General features: G+C 43.1%; 1 protein-coding gene across 1 annotated transcript; it reads right to left on the reverse strand.

Moving 5' to 3' along the window:
* Positions 1-611: 611 nt before the first annotated feature.
* ndufs4 (NADH:ubiquinone oxidoreductase subunit S4) lies at positions 612-15,805 on the reverse strand. The gene is made up of 5 exons (XM_034541649.1): positions 15,632-15,805; positions 13,143-13,221; positions 2,394-2,566; positions 2,179-2,252; positions 612-801 (listed from the first exon to the last, which is right to left on the reverse strand). The coding sequence occupies exons 1-5, from the start codon at positions 15,712-15,714 to the stop codon at positions 698-700; spliced, it is 513 nt and encodes a 170-aa protein (XP_034397540.1). The 5' UTR covers positions 15,715-15,805; the 3' UTR covers positions 612-697.
* Positions 15,806-16,519: the final 714 nt, after the last annotated feature.

Consider the following 16,519-nt stretch of genomic DNA (forward strand, 5'->3'; position numbering starts at 1 on the left):
AATTGGCAAACATTTTGAAAATGGATTTGAAGCATTTAAAGTTATTTTACAAGCTAAATGCCAAACAGTCCTTAGTTTAAACTTCTCAAGTGTGAGGAATTCATGTTTTTCATGGTTCTGAATGATGATAGACTAAATATTTTTGAGCTTTTGGACTGTTTTATAGAACGTTAGCGTTAGTCGCAGCCCAAGTATTAGTAGTTCCACAGACAGGATACCAAAGAAAATCAGAATCAAGTTGGTGTTGCAGGTAGTGATGTTCACATTTTAGGTCAAAGCTCAGAAAACATAACCTCAATGCACAGATGTCGTAAAAAAAACTAAAAACACCTTTCAGTTTTAATGCAGCTCTGGAAACACTGAACCAGTCCAGGTAACAGGAGAGAGCACGCAGGAAAGAATGTCTGTGGTTTTGGCCTCCAGATATGTTTATCCCGGTGTTTAATCTGCTGCTAATTGTAATAATATGTTCCCCACTTTTTCCCTTTCCTTTTTTTTGCTGTTGCACAATTTGACTCAGAGAACAAACACTTCATTAAATCGGATAGACGATGTTAAGTAGTCAGTAATGAGGTGAATGTTTGAAGAATAAAGCGATAAGGACCCAAATGTTTGGTTCACACACGTAATTATGAATTTATTGACAAACGTGACTCGGGTCGGCTGTGGGACCAACTGACAGATGGGGGTCTTCGGTTTACTTAGCAGACCTCCTGGTCCTCTTGTCCCAGGAGAAGTTTGCTCCGTAAGACTTCACCCGGGGCTTCGCGGTCCTCTTCTCTGTTACATCGTAGCTCCAACCTGAAGTAAAAACATCAGGGTAAGTGATGGGGGGCGAGAGCGTCACGTATATTCACTTTGGATGCGTTCCAAACACAATGGGGTGTTTTGTAGACATCAACAGGCTGTGTGAAGTCAGAACTTCACTAATCACTCTCATGGTGCAATAAACAGAGAAAGCCAGTTCCTTTGCTTCGTTTCAACAAACTTTCCCAGATGGTTCAGTTCTCGGGACTCAAAGTGAACCCTCTGTTGAGCTTTTGCTGGACAGAAAACTAGAGCAACTGTGTTTCACCTCACCAGCGCAGCACTGTTGCGATCCCGTTAGTGCATCAAAAAGCTACCGCTTGATTACGTGTCTCATGAGACGTCTCTGCTGCCATAAATGGATATAAAGGTGCCGTTTTACGACTCATTATCACCTGATGTCAATCCGGGTTTGAAAGGTTTAATAAGGTGCGAACATTGAAGGCACGTTTTGTACACCGGCGCGTTTTTTCTTTTGTGTGCGGCAGTATTTTTTTATTATTATTGTTGTTTTAGTCGCGAGTGCTTTTATACAGAATGCAAATATTGCGCCGCGAAACCAGCAGCGTGCCTTCTTTTCCCGGAACGAGGTTGATTGTTTTTCAGAGCTTTTTCACCACGGATAAGCGTCCAAACTAACGGCGTCCAACGAATTCCTTACAACCTCGACAAATAGAGATCAACGGCGTCCGTTCTTGCCGAGGGAACTCAAATTCACGAAAAGGAAACGGCGATAGTTCAACTTGCAACGTTTTTTTTGTGCCCGAAAAGGGAAAACCGCTTTTTTTTGGGTCACCTATAGCTTGAAGGAACAACCCTGAGTTGTACCCATCCACGCAAATCGGTTTGAACCTGCAGTAGAGTATTTTGCATTTTCTTTGTCGTTCATTAGTTACGCCGCCGGTGTGTAAAAGTATATATATATATATATATATATATATATATATATATATATATATATATATATATATATATATATATATATATATATATATATAAGTATATATATTAAATGATACTACCAATATCCCACTCATGATGGTCCAGTGCTCCAGTGATTTGCATTATGTAAGAAGCTGTACCTGACTCTATTTAGCATCACAACAGTAACAAACTACTACTACTAATAATAATACTACCAATACAACTAATAACATTTTTAAATCTTTAAAAAAATAAATAAAAATAAATAAATTGTGGTCATACATTTTTATGAAACTTGAAGAACTGTGCGTGTGTGTCATTACTCTGTTATGTCATTTTAAAACTGAGCCGGTTGGCCAGGAGGAGCAGAGGCATTGCACTCACTGTTTACATTTAGTCTCACTTTAAAATGTCTCCCTCAAAGAATTTGGAAGATTCTTGAATTACCATTTTTCTCGGCGAAAGCGACAGCATCTTCCTTGGAGGAGAAGGAGAGCACCATGTTGGACAAGGGATCCGCCCTGAAAGGCCAAAACAGAGCCGTCAGCCATACAAAAAGTCAAAGCATGCGATTATCTGAAGGAATATTTATTTCATGATCCAATCTCATTCCCTGTGTCATGTACGTGGTGTAGAAGCTGTACGAGGTAAGAGGCTCTTACGTTGAGGCCCAGCCCATCAGCGGGTTCTCCCAGCGCTCCCTGGTGTCGAAGTCCATGCTCCACTTCTTGGTGCCGTTGACTCCCGACTGCATGGCCGTTTTGGCCGGCACAAAGATGTGAACCGTGCGCGTTTTGATGTGCTCCTCTGGGGCTCCAGTCAAGCTGGTGATGTCCTGAGGGACAGACGGAAAAAGGTCCTACTGTAAGAAACTGTGCTGAGGCTGACAAGCACCAGGAATTAAAAAGGGGTGGGCGATTTGTTTTGAGGGTTTTTGCAATATCATATCACCAAAAGATTATTTGGAAATGTGTTTAAAAGTTCCAAATACGAATTAAAAAAGAGGGCCGTGCCGACATGCGTTTTGGGAGCAGCAGCTTGCCCCATGATGTAAATGTCAAATTGGAGTCAGCCATAATGAATACTTTAAACTTTAATGGAAGAGCCAAGAGGGAATTGGGAATAAACACATGAAAGACTTAATGAAAATACAGTGTAGAAGCTGTCAGATTGTGCAAAAGACACAATATGGGCATTGCGTCAAGAGAAAAAAGCCGCGGCCAAACGTGCCGATGGGGATGCAACCGGCATTCCGCCCATCCCTAAATCAAATATATAATATTATTAAAAATGGACATGTTTTGTTTGTTTTTTGTTGCAGAGCAACCGGCGGTCTTCCAGAAAACTGACTTTGGTTTGACTTTGTGACCGATGTCTTTTTCCCTTCCCTGCACCGAACAGGAGGCCATGCAAAGATATATGTGCGTGTTTGTGGAGAAAGGTCATCTGACAGTTAGCTTGCAGGTGTTATGAAATACAACTTGAAGCTCTGACAGCATGTCTTTAGTGTCAGAAAAATGGAGTTCGGAAAATGCTCAGTGGCTATAAAAAGTACTCATTTATTATCAATCTGGAGAGATTTATTTCCACTTTTTAAAGATAGGGTTCAAAAATAGCTCAAATACATGCTCAGTGTCAGAAAAACAATAAAACGTGAAAAATCCAAAGAGTACTATTTATAGGTGTTGTAAAAAAAAAAGTTTGGATTGTATTTTTATTGTTTGTTGAGAATTTGTTCCTCTGCCAACTACAAATAAACCTTCCTGTGAACCTGTCAGTGTGATCTTTTCATTTTTTTACATTCTTGAAAAATGTCCATCAGTGTTCAAGTACTTCTCTGAGGCAAGGGTTCAGTGTTCACATTTTGGGGTTTTATACATGAAATGTGTGTACAATTTCAGTATAACTGAAGAACAGCATTTTAAAAACAGAAAGAAACTATAGCATAAAAAATAATAAAAGATTTAAAAAAAGTTAATGCTGGATTCAAAAGGATAAATACAATATAATAGCCATCTTTATGCTGTTTTTTTAATTAATACTTGAGGTGATATATTCCACACCATCAGAAAGTAGGCCAGCGCGACAAGAGGAGGAGGAAGAGGAAGAGGAAGAGGAGGAGGGGCCTATGGGTGTACTAAATGCATATTCCTGAGCAACTGGAGCCCCTTCAAGCTCCTATCAAAGATCTGGTCCAATTCTTCAGGGAATTAGCAAACAAGCAATGGGAAGTCGGCGACAAAACACAGACCAACCTCTCAGCACGCAGGCACCAGCCACCCAAGACTGAGGGCTTTCCAGGGCGCTCTCCTTTCAATGAGAGATTTTTACACATTTCAATGGCCATTACAACTTCAAAGGATCAAATTTTCATCATTGTCTGTCTTCTGCCAGTTGATTTGTAGAGGGGAGGTCGTTGTGCGTGAACTCCACACAAAAGCCTGCCTACCCTTTTGGCAAAGGAGCACCCGATGGTATTTAAGCGTAGTCGTTTGCACGTCCAGTTGCTAAACTCTTGCTCGTTTCGGGGAAACATCTTGTGCCATGCTCGGAGGCCAGACCCGGCAGAATTTAATCATAAACGAGATCTGCACGTTGAAAAGATTGTTAAAATGAAAGGGAAAAAAACGAACAAAGGGGGGGAGGGAGGGGGATGGGGGGGACTTCACAAGTGCTTGGTAATTATTTCCGGCTGCCCTATCTACTTAACCTTAACAATTCCTTCTCGTCACAGAGAGGAGGAAAACATGTTCCTCACCCAAAAGGGGGTTGTGGTGGACAGTTCATGACACAATATAACACAGGACAGAATGAGTTGCCGGGTTTTTTCCAATCCAAATTTTTTTTTTAAACATTGCATTCTGCGGGATTTGTGTTTTTAAAAAATATATATTTTAATGGGAAACGATCAAAAAGTGAAGTTAGAAAAACTTCCTGAGAGTTTTGGAGGAAAGACAAGAACCATTAAAATACTTTACGCACGTTGGACCATAACACATTTGGAGTTGTGACTCAAGTACAAAAAGTACCTTCTGAGTTGAGGTAAATCAAATCTGCGGTCAGAAACGTTTAGCGGCTCTGTTGTCTGGTGTCTTCTGGGGGGATGGATGCATGGAAATCCCTCTCCGAGACGCATTCGGAATTACACCCTCGGGATTAGCAGGGCAGACTATGGTTACGCGTATGTACGTTACATAAACCATAACTGACACATGAGGCCCATGTATGGTGAACTGGCGCAATAATTTGTCCAGATGTAGCAGGCCTTAAATCACATCTTAGGCGTGGATGAGCACAAAAGGTCCTCCATGAATGAGGGAGGATGTGTCAAAACAAAAGCTCTGCCAAATCACTGAAAACCCTCTGCTCATTATCTGGCATTGTTTGCTAAAATACGAGTCTAGACTTCTATGATACTTGCATGCATAACACTGAAAGCCAGGAGGGTTATCGGCATAACAGACTCACCCACAATACCCGGATTCACAAAGAGAATGATTGTGACTGGAATGTGGTGTGTTCCCAGGAAGACTAGAGAGGGCCATCACAAAAGGAAAACCCACACGGTGGGCACTTTTTCTTCTGCCATGTACAGGAAGCAAAATGAGAACTATCAAGTTTGACACTATTCACAGGGCCTTCACGGGGCCCTACAATACCTGGCTGGGCAGGCAGAATGCCGGGCTTAAGAAAGGGGGGACAAGGGCTGGCAAAGTCCCCGTCACGTGAAAGCGTGTCGATATTTCTGACACCTCCAGGCTACGTGCCAAATAAAGAGCATAGGGACTTGTTGCTGTGGGGCCGCTGGGCCCACCAGAATGCTGAGAGCTGGTACCCCTAATACTCCCAACCGAGACCTGAGCTGGAAGATTTCTGTGTAAACAAGATTCAAAGTCCTCGATGTGCGTCAGTGGTGAAACATTAAGGAGATAACTAGATATCAGGTGTCAAAAAGCAAGAAAAGTACAAAGGAGAGCATAACGACTCGTTGTCTTAGGGTTAGATTGTGAATAAAACCACCCATTTTCATCTTGCTATTCATTTCTCCCTTTACAGAAGGGTCCTACATATTTGTAAATAAGCTGTGGTGTGAATTATGAAAATCAATGGTGATGTTTTTTTAGTTGACAGGATGTGATGTCCAACTTATTCGACTTGGTGGAATCCATTTTAAATCGTCGGAAAACCATATGCTTTAATGTGACAACGGGTGAATTGAAACTTGGGAATGAACAGCGCAAACACAGAAGGCTAATGTGAATAGAACCCCCCCCCATCACATCAGCCATATAAATATACTGATTTAAAAGGAATACACTAACATTTTGGGAAAAGCACTTATTGGCGTTCTAGGTGAGAGTTAGATGAGATTCCACTGATATTCAATTCAGTTTATTTTGTATAGCCCAATATCACAAATTGCAAATTGTCCTCAGAGGGCTTTACAATCTGTACACATACGACATCCCTGTCCCAGGACCTCACATCGAATCAGGAAAAACTCCCCAAAAATAACCTTTCACAGGGAAAAAAGGGAAGAAACCTTCAGGAGAGCAACAGAGGAGGATCCCTCTCCCCGGATGGACAGATGCAGTAGATGTCATGTCTACAGAATGAACAGCAATACAGAGTTACATAAACACATTACATGAATATGACAATGTATGTCTGTCCATTAGGTGTGAAACAGCGGGCAGGAAACGGGTAGCTAAGCATAAAGAATGGAAACAGCTCCGTCCAAGAGTTTAAACCAGACTACAGGGCCGAAGTCCTACAACTGAAACCTACACATTTGCTACCACTTGACAGCTTTACTGTTCATTTCTTCTCCGCTCCGATCGCCACCAGCTGTCTGCTCCGAGCGCATCCGCCATCGCAACACTCGCAACGCCCACTCTGCTCTTATAACATATGCGTGGAACCGTGTCAGCGGCCTACAAGCATACGATCGAAGCACCGCGCGCACAAGACACATTTACAGGAAAGGTGTAAATCTATACAGAAAGAAACTAAACTGTGGCTCCAGAACGTCTCGAGCGAGGCTTTTCGGTTTGATCGTGGAGGCGAAGGCATCATCAGCTGAAACAATTCGTTTTGAAAGAGCGAGGGCCAATAGGGAAACACCCAAACACAACTACATCCACACTAACCTCCGTCCATCCGGGTGTTTCAGCATCGTTTGACATGTATCACATGAACGTTCACGTAGGCTGGGCGTGCGCGTGACGGTGTGAACACGTGCAGTTGGTTTAGTTGCAGAAAACACTGCGGAGGATAAACGGCGATGGCGAAAAGTGGGACCAGAGATTTCTTCGCTCAAACTGTTGCTGCCAGTCATGTGATCGGGGCGTGACGAATCCGGGAAGCACACATCGCGACTGCTAAGACCCAATCGATCGCCCAAGTCATTGGTTTTCAAAGCTTTAAAATCTGTGAATGTCCCTGCAGTTAAAAAGGGGTTTTGAGCGCACAATAGACATCATCTTTTTTTTATTCATGTATTAATTTGACTCTGTTGGATAAACAACAATTTGGGCACTCTGGTTTCTGTCTATTGGCCAACCCTATTGTCATTTAATTTCTGGATATATTGTACTTGTGTGATGTGATGATTGGGTATTTACTCCGTAGAGTGATGCAGGTGTGTCTACATACAGATGTACAGGATATGTGTGTGCGCTTAGGTACGTATATGGAGACGTCTGGCTCGGCGAAATGAGGTTGTTGTCTGTTTGTATATGTTAACATAAAGATGAAAAACAATGGAAATATCAGTTAAAGCACACGTTTACTGTGTTACGTACCTGTCAATAGTGTTTTGCAGGAATTTCATATATAATGAAAACTAGACGATCCTTGAGGAAATGGTAAAGTAAAAACAAACAACCAGAAACATTTTGATGAAAATATCCAATGCACAGGCAGGTCTGAAAAGCGGTTCCCACTGGTGTACTTTGGCTAAACGTGGACAAGAACTTCAAAAACAGGTGAGTATGAGGACCTGGTCTTCTGAACACCTTTTCTGCTCATTCACTTAGTGAGCGGAGGAGCTGAATATCTGTTCCACACAATTACCCGATACTCCCTTTGTGTTTATTTCGAACAAGAGGATAATTTCAAACCTAAAATAAACCCCTAAGAAGGAAATTCACATCTGTTCTTGCAATGATCCCGGCTCTGATTAACTTCAATAAACCAGAGAAGTGAGACTTGTGTGAGGCAGACGTGAAGTGAATTTATTGATTTAAGATTATTTGAGCCATCAATGAAGGAAAAACGCCAAACATTCTCTGGTTACAGCTTCTCACATGTAAGGATTTGCGGTTTTTTTTAATTACTATTAGAAGCTAAATATGTTTGGGTTTTGAACAGTTGGTTGGACTGAGCAAATCATTAAAAAAAGATATCACCATGGTTCAGGAGGTTAGTCGCTATTTTCAGGTTGTTTTTAATCAACAGATTAGATCAATGACGCAAATATCCCAGAACATTGTCCTTGAATTAACTGAGAACACGCTGGTGCTGGTGGTCTTGTTTTTAAGACTTGTAAGGGTTTACAAATCTAATCGGAGGCCTCCCGAGTGTATTCCTGTTAGTGCAGTTACTAAACAGACAAACAAATAAAGGATGTTTGTGCATGACTGGCTCAGACAAAACATTTCTAGCGTCACTACCACAGTGGTATGGGTAACGGTGGACACTGTGACACAAGTACAGTCCAGTTCATCTTAGCACGAACACCCCCCAACCCAACCCCCACATGCCAAAAATTGCGCCTTGGCAGCCAGGAGGGGTCACGAGGTCAGCCGAGCTGAATCATGTTGAGTCAGCATGTGGTGAAAGCCCAAACACATCACCCTTAACCCCCCACTGTCGAGCCCACACCCAGACCGAGAGCCTCACTCATCAGCCTCGACCGGTTCCCACCTTCAGACCTCTTTGAAGTGGAGAAAAGCGTGCCAATTACTGATTGGACATAGAGAGAGGGGGGGGGGGGGGGGGGGGGGGGGGGTCTCTAATAGAAACAAATATTATGTTGCTTCCCTCATGTGTGGGAGTGGTTTAACACTGGAGAACGCAAAGCAGCTGGCATGAGGGTCATCTCAATTCTCACATTACGCATACCGGTGAAGAATCGGAAAGGAGAGGATGGGGGGGGGGGGGGGGGGGGGGGGGGGGGGGGGGGGGGGGGTGGGGGGGGGGGGGGGGGGGGGGGGGCGCTTGTGAACGCATTGACTGCAAACACACTTGTTTGTGTGTGCTGGGCAGCATTTCAAAAGACGCCGCCAGTTCGAGTGTGTTTTCATGGCTATTCATTGTGAATAACCCCAGAACTATCATGGTTCATCAAACAAACGAAAAACGGATCATGGTTCAAAGTTTGTCTTATTTGAGGACGCGCTCATCCGCTGCATCTCATCTTGGCCTGTTAGACGGACAACCGAGCAATATGAAGAAGGTCCGACACATTGACGCTCTAACGATTCATTTATTTTCATTGTTAAATCAATCGATTATCCTACCGGCCGCTTAATCGTTTGGTCTGTAGGATGTCAGCAAACGTCAAAACATCACAACTTCCTCGACGTCTTCCACGCTGACGTCTTGTTTCGTCTGACCAACAGTGCAAAGACGAAAGATGCGTTCAGTGTGTTCGCTTTCTTTTTTGTTGTGGCCGACAATATAAACGGGTCAGGGTAAACATTAGAAGCCACTTCTGGATTGGGTAGGACAAATCAGAAAAAGAGTGTGAATAAATTGGAAGTGTAGGCAAAGTAGCGGGTCCATTTTTATCCGCTCCGCGAGGACGACACTTAGCTGCCAGACACTTCCTAAAAGTACCCGGCACTGACGGGGTCTGAGGAGTCCTCTTAAGAGGCTTAGTCTCTGTGGAAGAGAGTGTTAACGAATGAAATACCATTTAGTGGATGATACATAATAAAGCCTCTTGTCTGGCACTCTTCAAAGACCAACATCCTCTGACCCGCTACTCCAAACTTGAGCCGAGGGGAGATTTTGCATAAGCGCGCCGCCGAATGAGAGGCCGGACCAGACAAAACAGACACTTAAGTTGTCTATGTTGTGCGACGGAGGGAGGAAGGGTGGGAGAGGAGGATGAGAGGGAGGGTTGGGGGGGATGGTGAATGTAGTCTGCTTCACTGCAAGTAACTCTGTGTGTGAGGCCAGACAGGCTGATAATATACACTTAAAACAGTGTGTGCTTGAATATATCCTCATAGTTAGGGTAGTTTTTTATTTTCTTGTCTTTGTTGCATCTGCACTATTATTTTCTCGCAATAGACAAATGTGAAAGCAAATACCCGTTCCAGGTCGCCGTGGTCAAAAGTATCCTCCTACTTTGGCCAGCAACACTCAAAACAATTCAGTGGAAATTGAGTTTTCAAGCAAAACTTCTGTGTCTAATTGAAGACGCCTGACCGAGCTGATCTTGAGAGGAGCCGGCTCCCTTTGAGCGATTGTGCATTCGGGGGGATTCTCTGATATCTTCCGCGCGATGAATCCTGATCGACGGACTCGGGGCTCTTTCAATCTGATTCCAATTTAGGCCTTTGAAAAACGACTGGCGACCTGCCTTCAGACACAACAACGTTGCCGCAATCAAACCCCCGACATCTTTTGTCCAGATGTGTCACGTTGCCGCCTGATCAAGCGCTGGGCTTCGAACACACGGGAAACCAAAGATTTCAGATGAGCGAAACCGCAACACGCCGAGCATCGGAAGGTCCTACCAATTTAATGCTCTCCGTCCCGGTCTACCTCCCTTCTTCCCCCCGCACTCTAAGAACTGTCCTCCTCTGTCTCGTAAAAAAGCCCCTAGTGCCTTTAGAGAACTCTATAACAAGGCTTCACGAGCGCTTTAAGATTATGGTGTTGTCTTTATGTGGAGAGGGCGCGCACTTGGCCAAGGCCGAAGCGGGAGCGGGGGGCTCAGACACTCAGACGCGAGTGGAGGACATCGTGTTATGGGCACACTAGAGCAGCTGCCGGGCTTATAACAGCGGTCGTTTCGGCAAAAAGGGGACCCGGGAGCGAAGCGAAAGGCCCGACTCTAATTGAAGGAGGTCACAGACGTTTCGTGTAAAGCCGTGTATCACTGGCCAGCCAGCCGGACCCTGGGAGCTGCCCAGCATGCTTAATCAAACAGTAATTATGAACAAAGGCAGGTCGGCGTGGGCACTGTGGGGAACAGCTTTGGGCACAGGAGCTCCATCACGCAGGTCTTTTTATTCATCATCATTAATGACATTCAGACAATGCCTGCAAAGATTTTGCGCATATTTGAAAGCGCACAAAAATCACAAACTCAGCGTTAAGTTTGACATTTGTATGAGGAAAGCATATGAAAGCAGTTGTTTTCAATATTTAATCTGCCGTTTTGTCCGGGTCAAAACGCACAAGATATTTTTCACGCGAGACAAACACAAGCGACACATCCTCATAATTTAGAAGCACGCAAAAAAAAAGAAGGAATTTCTGATTTAGAAAAAATTACTTTAAAACTTTTGTTGTTTTCTCAGGTCACATTTTTGAACACAAAATATGATGACCTTTTCAGAAGATATGGCAAACTTGTATGAAAAGAGCGTTGTTTTCATGTTTACTTGGTATACGGTGGTCCAAAATTCCCTCTTCTTTTAACGCCAGTGTTTGTCTCCACTGAGGGAATTAACGTGCTCTTAATCCGCTAAAGGCTCCACTACGGAGACCACCTAGTTGCTAACTTTGTCTATCTGCCGTTTTCTGTTGGACAGGAAGTGTGCAGTGGGTTTCACAGAGCTTTACTGCCAAAACAATGAGCTGATAAACACACAAAGCTGAGAAATGGGTCTCTGTTGTTATATCCCTGGAAGTCATTTGATCCATCGTTATGAAAAAAATATATACTATGATTAAAGCCACTTTAATGATTTATCAAATAGTAGGACAGTCTCTTTTTTGTCCGCAAACAGCCGCGAAATTGTTTACAAGTCCCATTAAAAAGAAAAACTTCTTCCCTGGATTAGCTCACATTATTGACCCGCGAGAGGACTCCTGCCCTTCATCGCTTTATTTTGCCTGTAATAGAGACGGCCTAACACACTGCGGAGACGCACGTTCCTGCGAAGGTGTGCATTTTTTGGTGACAGACGAGACCTAAGGACAAGATAACGGGTGTCGCAGAAACATCCAGTCAGATTTTTCTTTTTTTGGAGCGAGTTCAAAATATCATTTACCCAGGCCAAAATGCAACCTTGTCCAAATGAGGTTATTCGGAAATGTGCACGATAGAGAGCGAGGGGACAGCGTGCAAACCCGGGGTAACCTCTGAGCGGATCGAGACCTTTGTTTGATTGGTCGAACCAGAAAGCAATTCGTACTTATTGACGGCCTGATGAGTGACTAGTGTGATGACATATACGCCCAATGCCCAAGAGGGAGAGTGCTCTCGTTGCCCTCTTCCATGTGAGACGGGGCCCACTGTACTGTAAACAGCTGAGGGCCTCTCTTTTTTGGCCCGTCTGGGTGCGCATTAGAGCACTTCCCGCCGTCGCCAGCAACAGCATGCCACAAAGGAACCTCTGTGGCCGACAAACACTGAAGTGGCCACTGTCTTTTTTCTTCTTTTTCCTTTTTTTATCGCGAGTCTCAGGGTGTCTCACAAACTTTTTTCCATGCAAGCTTCTTTTCTTTCAACCCCCTCCTCATTTTTTTTTTTTTTTTAGAGGCCCTTTTTTCTCTCTCTCTCTCTCTCTCCTCCCCTCTGCTGTTCCTCTCAGTGGCCCCTACTGAGAGGACGGGACAGACACTCCGCTCAGCCAAAGTTTGTCTGCCAGTACGGTCAGCTTTGGTCTGGAACAAAAGCGTACTGACGCTGCCCACACACAGAACCCCCACCCCCCACTCCCCAAACAAGTCCACAACAGACTCCCACATTCTCCCCAAACTCCCTCTTTCTCCGCTATCTCCTTCATTCTTTTAATGACGAGGCGTTCACTTCAAAAGATCATTCCTTGTTTTGAACGGTTGGTAACCTTGGCCACTTCAAATGCATGCTTACCGATGTTTAGGCGGTGCTTCACCACTTAATGAAAAGAGGCCCAGAGGACCCGGTCTGATGAAGTATAAAGCTATCCACAGCTGTACCACATCATTCACAGAAAAAAAGAAGAAGATAATTCTGAACTTTTAATCAAAGGATGATAGGAGTGCCGACAGAAGATTAGTGGGAGCTGCGAGCACGCACAGAACTACCTATAATAACTTTTACCCTCATATTGTCACAAACGCCTAATACAAGCTCATTTTGGCGGAGTTTCTCTTGTAACTATTTTTCCAGGAGGGTAATTGGAAGACAGCAGATCAGACAAACATCTATCTGTGCGTCACGTTGACCTCAGAGGGATACTCACCAATTTCTCATCAACAATAATAAGTTGCGTGTCTTGTCCTGGTTTCTCGGCCAGCCTTGATGTTGATGTGCTTGCAGACCTGAAAACCATTAGATGGACGTTACACGCCAAGCACAAACTGTCAAAGGCGGCCCAGAAACAAAAGAAGTACATTACACAAACAAATTGCACTCTGCCATCCCCCGACCATCTTGGAGGCAGCGGCGGCGGGGCGAGGATACGGCGAACATAAGAGACAAGGAGGGAATCCCCCCCGCCACCTATTAGTTCTGTCTGGTGAATCTCTGGCAGACTCCCGCTCTCATCCTAATGACAGGACGTGCTTAATGCTGGCCGTGGTCAACTGGCAGGCGAGGACTGTGTGGCTCTTTGTGAATGTGCAGCCGTGTCCCGTCACAAAACAGCAACGTGCCATCGAGGCTCAGCGAGTGAAGGGCCGCTCCAGAGAATCACTTTCCAGATAATAACCCTGATAAATCGCAATTATAGATTTATTTGGATTGTTTAATTACCCCGCCGATTATCTCATATTTGAATTTAAACATAAAGAAGAAAATTAAGGATCTTTGTGACAAACTTGGTTTTCCGGTGTGATATTTATTATATATTCTGTTCCCTTAAGTCATCGCTTGAATGAATCCTTGTTTTGTGCACTCAGGTACAGAAACATGTTTAATAGATACAACTGTATCTGATGATGCTTGGATGACCAAAATGTACAATAGTTTCTGTGCTGAAACTTTGTTCATCAACTGATTAATGAATGGATGGAAAATTACTAGATACCACTTCTGATCATTAGTTTTAGTTCCATTTAAAGATGAGAAAACAAGAACGCCAAATGTTTGTTGGTTTGAGGTTTTTAAATGAGTGGTTATCTACGACTTACATTTTATGGTATTATCAATGAAATGTTTAGCGATTTTGACTGCCAATCCGATAAATGCATAATTTTACAAGGCTATATATAATATTTGAGAAAGCAACCGTTAACCAAAAGAAGATGAAAATTGTTATTTGTATTATTACTCAACGGGCAACAGTTTGTCAAACTATTTGCCCAACTATTGATCTTCCTTGTACCTTACTTCGCCATAGTCTTAAACGCCATTGATATCAGCCAACAAACCGTCAAATCAAATATTAATTTCTTAACATCGGTATATTTATAGGCGCACCAGGCCGTGAAATCAATTTTTAATTCATGCATCTTTCCGTTAAGCAATGCAATCAAACCCGTCATCTGAAATGTAGTGACCTCATTGCACGATGTTGCCAATGTCTAAATATTAAAGCGGAGGAGGCCTTGTATTGTGTAAAGAGTGTTTCACATTGTTCAATTCTGTAAGCCTGCAAGTAAACAAAAACATTCTTCACTTCATAGGTGGCTTGGTCACCATTTGGGGGACCTCTCTAACGGACAAAGAGACACTTTGTACTTTAAATGATTGCTGATGTCTGGAGGGCCAAACGTTTGACTATATGCTGACTAAAATTAAATATTGTAATATTGTCAGTACATCAATAAAATATAATATGGTGGCTAATATAGTTGCTATTGGTTTCTCAGACAGTATATACAGTTGAATCATTGTATCAAAAGTTATGGGTCGTATCTCCCCACATTGCCTATAAAAGGTTTTGAAACAAGTATAGATCTCTTGTTCCGAACCAATTTACCGCAGCTCATTTCTGGATGAGTCAGAAAAGATTAGATAAGACCTTTTTTTCCCCCTGATACTGTGGGGGATGTTTTAGAGCTGCACGGGACACAGGGTGGGGGATAAAGTAACATCACAGATAGTACAGCTTGCTGGAGCATTAGCCATGTGTGCAATAGTGTTTAGGTCACACAATATGACGTGGCCTTTGCTTACCATGAATGAAATAGGAATATGTCCAGCTACGTAATATCTTATATAAGACCAACTGTTACCCACAATGCAGAGGCGCATCTGTTACTGCAAGAAACACATTGTGTCTAAACCTAAAAACCGTAGACTGGCTGTAGGGCTAGCTGTGACTTAGCAAGTCAGACAGCGTGACCTTTCCGGTGAGGTCCGTTAGAGAGGAAAGTCCCCGTATGTTGGTCGCGGTCCAGTCCAGCAGCACACGCAGTGAGCAGCGTTGACTGTCGTTTGGCCTGAAACTGATTTATAACGGCTAAACCTAGCTTTAGCTAACTAGCTAGCTAGCCTAGTGCTGTAAGGACACGGGGTGAAGGAGACAGTCGAGTCACCTTAAAGACGTAACGCACGAGCAAGGACGCAGCCTCGTATGTAAACTCACATATCGAGCCTAAATAAAAAGCGAAAACCTTTAACGTGATTTATTTCAGTACTTCACCTCCGGCTAGCTTGGAGTCACTTCCTAGCCTGTGACCTGCCACACACACTCACACGGCCTGCTTGCATCGTCTTTGGTCGACACTTTTCCAACAAAATGACTCGCACGAAGATAAAGTTAATAAGCACTTCATGCCGAATTACCTGATAGGGTTCAGGGCCAATTTAAACGCTGCATTGACCACAGATGCACGTCCCAAACCGAGAAGTGACATTGAGGACGCCATGATTGTTGTCAACAATGACGTACGTAGACCGCGGAGGAACAAACCGAGCGAGCGAGCTGGCGGGCGAAACAGCTGGCTGAGAGATGGAGGACTGGTGCCAGCAGCCGAGATTACTTTACATGGATGCCTTACATGCAGCGGGACATGTCCAGACATATCTACCGTCTATTTACGCCAAGGATGTTTGTTTCATAGCACAGATAACGAGGAGGATGGTGTTAGTGGAAAGAAACTCAGCACATCCATAGGGGAATTAATTTTTGCTTCAATAATAATAATACTTCGAATTTATATAGCGCTTTTCTAGAGACTCAAAGACGCTTAAAAGTACTGTAGAAGGCTTTAGAAATCATCTTGGGTTTTATCAACCCTTTTATTCTCAACTTCACTTTTTGCTTGGTTTTCTATCAGACTGTGGTGCAAATATGTCTCATTGGTTTATTAAAATAAACCATATTGTTATGCTTCATTAAATAATAATAATAATAATAATACATTTATTTATATAGCACCTTTTAAAAACAGAGTTTACAAAGTGCTCTACATATAAGCAAGGTAAAACATAACATTTATGTTATGTTTTTACCTTGCTTTTACCCGTATAAAAGAATACAAGTAAACATTTCAGAAAATACATGAGGCAATGAACACAATAGAGGAATAGAAAATTACAAATACAAAATAAAGCAGAACAGACAAACTAAGGACGACATCACTTAAAAGCAGTTCTATAAAAATAGGTTTTAATAAGTGATTTAAAAGAAGCTACTGATTCTGCTAGTCTTATCCTTATATTTATATTATA

This window comes from Cyclopterus lumpus, chromosome 9, assembly GCF_009769545.1.
Source record: "Cyclopterus lumpus isolate fCycLum1 chromosome 9, fCycLum1.pri, whole genome shotgun sequence".
Lineage (NCBI taxonomy): Eukaryota > Metazoa > Chordata > Actinopteri > Perciformes > Cyclopteridae > Cyclopterus > Cyclopterus lumpus.

Coding starts and splice junctions, on each gene's coding strand:
- ndufs4 (XM_034541649.1), bottom strand. CDS start 15,714: ATGGCGTCCTCAATGTCACTTCTCGGTTTGGGACGTGCATCTGTGGTC. Junction 2,567..13,142: donor TTATTGTTGATGAGAAATTG/GTGAGTATCCCT, acceptor TCTGTCCCTCAG/GACATCACCAGCTTGACTGG. Junction 2,253..2,393: donor CTGATGGGCTGGGCCTCAAC/GTAAGAGCCTCT, acceptor TTGGCCTTTCAG/GGCGGATCCCTTGTCCAACA.